This window comes from Fukomys damarensis, unplaced genomic scaffold, assembly GCF_012274545.1.
Source record: "Fukomys damarensis isolate Sample0158 unplaced genomic scaffold, DMR_v1.0_HiC HiC_scaffold_39, whole genome shotgun sequence".
Taxonomy (NCBI): domain Eukaryota; kingdom Metazoa; phylum Chordata; class Mammalia; order Rodentia; family Bathyergidae; genus Fukomys; species Fukomys damarensis.
In genome coordinates, this window is record NW_022900951.1 from 19,987,652 (window position 1) to 19,995,674 (window position 8,023).

General features: G+C 38.3%; 1 protein-coding gene across 1 annotated transcript in view; it reads left to right on the forward strand.

Annotated features, from left to right (window-relative positions):
* Eif2s3 (eukaryotic translation initiation factor 2 subunit gamma) overlaps positions 1-7,536 on the forward strand; it is a 20,280-nt gene extending 12,744 nt beyond the window's left edge. The window contains exons 10-12 of the mRNA XM_010607153.2: positions 577-746; positions 3,378-3,550; positions 6,943-7,536. Coding sequence (XP_010605455.1) covers positions 577-746; positions 3,378-3,550; positions 6,943-7,006 — 407 coding nt within the window. The 3' untranslated portion in view covers positions 7,007-7,536. The remainder of the gene's footprint in view (positions 1-576; positions 747-3,377; positions 3,551-6,942) is intronic.
* The last annotated feature ends 487 nt before the right edge of the window (positions 7,537-8,023 follow it).

Below are 8,023 nucleotides of genomic sequence, written 5' to 3' on the forward strand. Positions count from 1 at the left end.
AAAAAAAAAAAAAGAAGAAGAAGAATTTAACTTAGGGACTTTTCAGACTTAACAGTAGAAAACAGAGAATACTGTTAATGATAGCCTTTATATAGCAACACTCAGCTTCAGCAGTTATCACTATTTAACCAATTCCTGTCTAGATGTCTTCTCCTCTTTCCTCCTACCAAGATACACTATTTTGAAGTGGATCCCAGGAATCAGGTGTGAGGTCTTTAAGCTGTCTTTGTGATCAGCCTACCAGGAGGGAGATGGGATGCAAATATTCGGCAAGCTACTCATTGTGAATTTTGCTTCTTTTCAACCTTCATTGAGGATATTTATATTATCTGTCTTTGCCCTTTGTTGAAGAGACTCTGTTCTCATTTGCCCAATGAACCTATTGAGTTTACAGTTCTCTTCCATCAGATAAAATGGATGTTTTGTTATGCTCATGTAATTGTTATATGGGTATGAAAATATAAGTATTAAAATGTATAGATTTTGCTGTGCTTCTTTGATTAAGCTTTTGAGAAAGGACTTCATAGGTGTATTAGGAAATAAAAATTGGCCTATCTACATTTTTATCTTGCATAGGAGTTGGAACAAAAATTGACCCTACCTTGTGCCGAGCTGACCGAATGGTGGGGCAGGTACTTGGTGCAGTGGGAGCGTTACCTGAGATATTCACGGAATTAGAAATTTCTTATTTCCTACTTAGACGGCTTCTAGGTGTACGCACTGAAGGCGATAAGAAAGCAGCAAAGGTGAGTGCTTTTTATAACTCCTGTTTCCAAATGAGAAAAAAGTGATATTAAAGCTAGTTTTGAGTTTTATTCTTTTATACTTAACATAGAATTAAGGTAAATCAGTTTAACTTCCTAAAAATTGGAACAACAATATGGCAGTTAGTTTAAGGTCAGAACAAAACACAAAAATAGGGAAAGTATTTGTGTCGTGTGATGTAAATAAGATATTTCTAATGTCCATAGGGCTTTAAAAAAAAAACACTTTTTTTTTTGAGACAAGGTCTCAGTAGGTAGTCCATGCTTTCCTCAACCTCCCAAGTGCTGGGATTAAAGGCTGTGTGGGCTTTTTGAAAAAGTATTTTAGTAAGAGTGTTGGTAGAGATTGAAAAATTGCTGGCCCCTAATGTTGACAAGGATGTGGAAAATCAGCAGTCGCTCTTCTTGGGAAAGTGTAAATTGGTAGTACTTGTTTTTGTGAGCAGGTTCTCCCTTTGTAGTTTAGGCTGGCTTTGAACTGACTGTATATTGCAGGCTGGCCTCCATCTTGCAGTGATCCTCCTGCCTCAGGCTCTCAAATGCTGGGGTTACAGATGTGCCATCACCATGTCTGCCTGGTAGTACTTGTTGAGATAAATTTGATGTTTCTCAACGTTTTAAATTTATGAACACCCTGCTCCAGCACTTCACTTGGTACAAAAAACATGAAAAATTATGAGAAAGTAATAAATCATTTTGACTATTGCCCACGTGCCTGTAAGATTCCAGATTTATCATGTTTTTCAGAATTCCTTTATTACAGACTATTTTTGTCTCATCAGATTTTAATGAAAAAATAAAATTTCATTATCAAATAATAATAACTATAGTTATTACACTGTGTACTGTTATCTTCAAAGTAGTTACTCAGAGTACAAGACTTAAACTAAAAAGAGTCTTAGAAGAAACAGATAATAATACAAAACCTTCTTTTCAAATGTTCAAATGAGAATGGGGACAAGGGAGGATGGAGGGGGAAAGGAAAGAAAGGCAAGAAAAAACAGTCAAAGGAAAAAATGGAAAGAAAGTTTTGTACATAAGGGGCGGGAAGAAATATATCATGTACTAGCACAGATTTCCTATGATGAATATTATCATTATTTATATCTGAAATGTACCAATAAAGGTTGTACTGAAAAAAAATTTTTTTTTTAAATTTCTTTTCAACAAACTAAGATAAATTAGCCAAATAAATGAATAGGAAACCATTGAAACACTGATCTAAATTTGGGCTTTAGGCTTTAAGTAGGCAAAACAGCAATAATGGGAATTGTAACTGAAAATTCATTTAATTTTTGAAACAACCACGTATGGCAGATGTTAGCTGATGTGACAGAGGCTCAGGGAGTTCCAGAAACCAGCTTAGGTACACAGAGGATTGGGAGCCCAGCACCACCTTATCAACTCCTACACAGCTATCCTCTGTTGTGGGAAGTTTTGTGCCTCATTTCTACTACAGGTTGAGGATCCTCCCCATCCCCCCCCTTTTTTTTTGAGACAGGGTCTCACTATGTAGTTGAGACTGACCTGGAACTCACTATGTAGCCCAGGGAGCATCCCTTTTTGAATCCACAGCCTGTGAACTGAGCTACACCCCCATTCTTTTTTTTTTTTTGGTACCAGCGATTGAACTGCAGACCTTGTGTTTGCAAGGCCGGTGGTGGCATCACTGAGCTAAATACCCGGCCCCTTTTATTTTTAACTTTGAGATGCAGTTTCTATAAGTTGTCCAGGTTGGGCTTGAACTCGGTTCCTCAGCCTTTTGAGTAGCTGGGATTATAGACATGTACCCCTGCAACTGGTTGGTTAAACATCCTTAATTCCTAAGGCCCAAAATGCTCCAAAACCCAAACTTTTTGGAGTACCAACATGATGCCACAAGTTGAAAATTGTACCCTGACCTCATGTGACAATAACAGTCAAAACACAGGTGTATTAGGGCCAGGGATTTAGCTCAATGGTTCCACTGCCTGCCTCACAAGTACAAGTCCCGAGTTCAATATCTGGTACCAAAACAAAACAAAAAAACCACAGGTGTACTAAAAGTGATAAGGATATTTTCAGGCTTTGTATATGAAATACATAAAAAACATAAATGAGCCAGCTGTGGTGATGCACACCTATAATCTCAGCACTGAGGAAGATCTCTGTGAGTTTAAGGCCATCATGAACTACATAATGAGACTCTGACTCAAAAAACAGAAAAGAAAATGTAAGTGGAATTTGTATTTAGACTTTGGTTCCATCCCAAGACATCTCATATATATGCACATATTTCAAAATCTAGGAAAATCCTAAGCACTTGTTTCTGAGTATTCCTAATAAGGGCTACTCAACCTGTATATAGCTTCTTCAGAATTTTAAGCGGTTTTATGCTGTGGTTACTGGCTTATTTCTTTTTAAGTGCAGAGATTGTGTAAAATCAGAGGATGCCAACTAAATCTGTTTACCTTCTTTAAATTCTATGTATGGTTCACATCTTATAATGAATTTTATAAAATTTTTTCCCATTATTGTTGATTCATTCCCACAAGTATTTGGTGAACTCCTACTTATTTCTGGCAAGTATTTTCTTGATTTTGGGATTTGTTTTTCCATAATGTGTTCCCCTAGGTCCAAAAGCTGTCCAAGAACGAAGTGCTCATGGTCAACATAGGATCTCTGTCAACAGGGGGGAGAGTTAGTGCTGTCAAGGCTGATTTGGGCAAAATCGTTCTGACCAATCCTGTGTGCACAGAAGTGGGAGAGAAAATTGCCCTTAGCCGAAGAGTTGAGAAGCACTGGCGGTGAGTTATCAGCTCTGAACTCTGGGAAGAGTCAGTTTGCTTAAGTTCTTGGTAGCACACACACAAGTATATACTCTTCTCAGAACACAACAGTTAGTGTGGCTTTAGCTCTCAGCTATTTATTGGAAAAGAACTATTTTTAGCCTCTGTGTAGAGTCCCATATTTTAGTCCAGATACTGCAGTTGGTGTCCTTTTAGATACAAACAACATATTCAAGCTCAATATTTCTATTTCTCTGACCTTGTTTTTTGCTGGTAGGGATCAGACTCAGGGCCTTGGTCATTGCAGATGTTTACTGTGCTTGGTACTGAGTTATACTCCCAGTCTGTCTTTGACCTTTTTTAGCTGTTTATTTGTTGTTAATTTTATACTTTACAGGAAAACTGCAAGAATTATACAGAAACTCCTAAATGCTCTTCCCAGATAAGTACACACATCCACATTTATTTACATAGAAGTCTGTTTCTGAATATCTCCAAAAAGCAGGGATACTCTTTTTTTATAACCGCTTTAAGAAATGTAACATTGGTAAAATCCTGAGATCTGTCATTCAGATTCCAATTTTCCTGTCTGTCCCACTGAAGCCTTTTATGGCACTCCAGTTGAGGATCACACATTGAATTTAAGTTTTATGTCTCTGATTTTTCTTTTTTTGTACCAGGGATTGAACTCAGCAGCACTGAGCTAAATCACTGGCCCCTTCTTTAATTTCTAATCTGGAACTCCTGCAGCCATTTTTTTTTTAATCTTTTTTTTAAAAATAAAGCTTATTCCATTCTTTCCCCTCAAGCTTGCCTCCCCCCAATTCTTGACCTTGCCAATTTTGAGGAATATAAGCAAGTTTTGTTGTTGTTTTGTTGTTGTTGTCCTTTTGTTACTGGGGATCTAACTCTGGACCTTGAGCTTGCAAGGCAAGTGGTGGAACCACTGAGCTAAATCCCTGGCCCAGGTTTTGTTTTGTTTTTTTTTTTAATGAGCAAGTTCTTTTGTAGACTGTTGCTAAACTTATGTTTATCTATTGGTTTGAAAAGCTAAGATTAGGTTTAGGTTATACTTGGCTCCTCAAGGATCACAGCTGGGGTCACATGATGCCTTACTGCTCTTCCTTGTAAAGTTAACTTTGATCACTGTGGTCAAGATGTTGTCTAGTTTCTATGCTGTATATTACTCTTTTCATCCTGGCAACTGATAAGTCTGTGGAGAAATTTTGTTTTTGTTGTTGTTTTTTTTTTAGATAGGGTCTCACTGTGTAGTCCAGGCTGGCCTTGAATTTGGAGTGATTCTCCTGCCTTGGCCTCCCAAGTGCTGTAATTACAGATGTGTGCCACTATGCCTGGCTGTGTGGAGAGACTTGGAGTCTGTGCAAATATCAGGCTGCTCATCACATCCCAATCCCTGGATTTAGCATTCACTGATAAGTCTCACCTGGAGCAAACCTGATTCTGTTGACTGTAAAATGGTGATTCTATCTATCCATCTCTCCCCCTGCCAGCCATCTGTACCACTCCACATTTATCATTTGTTTTTTCAGTACCGGGGATCAAACTCAGGTCCTTGGGCTTTCAAGGCAGGCAGCAGCACCGCAGCAGCACCCTGAGTTAAATCCCCAGCCCTCCACATTTATCATTTGGTGGTCTTTATTCCTCATGATTTATTTATCGCTCTAGTTATAATAGGGACTCGCTATTTATTTATTTATCTAGTTATTTAATTTATTTCTTTTTGTTTTTGTTTTTTGAGACAGGGTCTCACTATGTAGTTGAGACTGACCTGGAACTCCCTATGTACCCCATGCTATGTTCAAAATTGTGATCCTCCTGCTTCAGCCTCCCAGGTGCTGGGGTTATAGTTGTTGGTACCATGCCTAGCTTCTATTTTGTTCCAGTTTTAGTATATGTGCTGCTGAAGCGAGCACCCAGCTTTTATTTTGATAAGCAGGATTCAGGCTGCTTCCTGTGTCCCTTTGACATGTCTTCGTCTTTTCTTTTTTCTTTTTTTTTTTTTTTAACACATCCTGGTTTTCTGGCCCAAGATATTCCAGACACATACCTTCCTTGCTTCATTTCTCTTAAGGAGCACTGGTTCCCTTTACTGGGAAATGTTATCTAGAAATGAAGATCTGTGTGCTCAGTGTACTTGTTGCTCCAAAGGTTCTATTGCTTCTAGGCCCTCTGAATGACTAGAGGTAGGAAATACAAATGTGTCTTTAGTTTCTGCCTCCTGTTGCTCTTAAGTTATCGCATCTGCCCTTTCCTTTCTGTACTGTGTGACCTCATAGTCCACACCACCATTTCCCACTTGAGGGTTTTTATAAAAGACTCCTTCATCTCACTCTGTTATTTAAAAGCTCAATCAAAATTAATCTTCCTGGGGCTGGGGATGTAGCTCAGCAGTGTAGCATATTGCCTAGCAAGCAAGTATGAGTCCCTGAGTTCCAATTCCTGATACCCTCAAAAATAAAAACAAAAAAAAAGTATCTTCCTAAAACACTGTTTTGATCATGTTTTGCTAAATAATTTCTTGCAGCTTCTCACTCCCGCTGGATATTCAGGACCTTTCTGGAGGCCTGCTTCACCTGCTTACCTTCTCTCTGGCTTTTTTCATCTATACCCTATAAATCTATCTTATATTCCAATTCTCCCCATAAATATTTCGATCACTCTTGGCTCTCTGTTTTGAAAGAGTTAAACTTTTTGTGGTTTTTTAAGTAAGTTTGCTCTGTGGTACTTTATGCCCATTTGATTTCATTCTTTTGTTCTTGTACCATTTGTATTACAGACATGGTGATTTCCATTTTATTTTAAAATAGGCTAAACTGAAAAACAACATACAAATAATATCACTTGTTTGCTACATTTCATAGAGTAGAACCAATTTTAAGAGACAGGATATTTTGGGTGTGCCTACGATTATTATAAGAGGACTCTACCCAAATGTTAACGTCCTAAAAAGACCTGTGAACATCTGAATAATCCTTAACATTCAGTAGAATTGTGGTTCTTACCTGTGTTTAGATAGGCTTTGCTCTAGAATCTCCAGTTGAGGTAGCAGTGTCCTGCCTGGCTGTTGCCTAAAACAAAGAGGGTAGATAAAAGTTAGACTGATGTGGTCTGTTCCCTGGCACGCTCTGGACTGAGTGTGGACTGAGGGCCCTTAGGTGAATAAAGGGTACGTAGTGGTAGCAGTTTTGGTTTGTTTTTCCAGCCATGCTGGCAGAGCCCATTTGCCTGGTTCTAAGAATCTGGGGAAATAGTTTTCTTTGTGGAGGAGCAGTCTTTGGGGTACATACATAAATTTACAAGATGCAAGTAAAACCAGCTCCATACAATGCTATAGTGATGATAATGAAGAGGATATAATATTCATGATTTCTTCTGTTTTCATTTTGCAGTTTAATTGGTTGGGGTCAGATAAGAAGAGGAGTGACAATCAAGCCAACCATAGATGATGACTGAAGAATCTCAGTTAAACCATACATTTGGATGGAGTTCAGATTCCTCTGAACCACCTAGGGGTATATTTTCAAAGCAATACTAGGGAATTAATTTCACAGCTCATTACCTTAGTAGGTAGCTGTAAGGTTATTCTCATTTTTTGGTGATGAAAATCTAACCTCTAGTACTAATAAGAGGTCTACAATAAATGTAAAGGATAGTATGTTGGATTGAATCTATATTTTAGCAGAAGTTAAGCATTTCCAAGTCAGGTCTCATTTATACATCAATACAGGTTTGAAAAGAAACTGCTACAACCAGCCTTCTCTGTGGCACACATGCTACTGAACCTGTCTGAAATAAAGTTTTTCTTTTTCATGGTTCATCTTTGAGTAGCTCCAGGCTAAAAGACTGTTAATGCCAGTAAAAACTGGAAGATATAAATTCTCCTCAAAAACCAGCTCTCCTTTGTTAGGCCTCCTATTTTGTGTTCCTTTTTTAAAATTTTTAAAAAAATTTTTTATTAGTACATGTTTACAGTACATAATGATTACATTCATTGGGGAGTTGGTATATATACATAGCACATCTTAACTTTTTCCCTCCCCTTCTCTGTCTCCCCAAATGTTACTTTATCCTTGAAATTTTCATTGGAAAGGAAATTAATGGGTTCAAATGAAATTATCCTCTATAGTATGAATGCTTGTCCCACAGACAAACCTTTCCTGTATTTTTTGGACTGGGACATAGGAAACCCGAGCCAGAAATTTTCCTCTCCCTGTGCTGCCCTGCGATTATTTCTGCGTTGGTTTACACCTGAAACCTGATAGTCCCCCCCCCATTGGAAAAAGTATTTGTCAAATGATTGTGGGCAGCTAACAAAGATCTCTCCAGGTTTTTTTCCTGGGTGGTTTTTGTGGTGCTGTGGATCCAGCCCAGGGCTTTGTGCATGTTGGGTGAGCATTCTACCACTGAGTTCCCCTCTCCCCCAAGCCCTGTTTTTTCTTAACTATGTAATTGCTAGGGTTATGACATAAA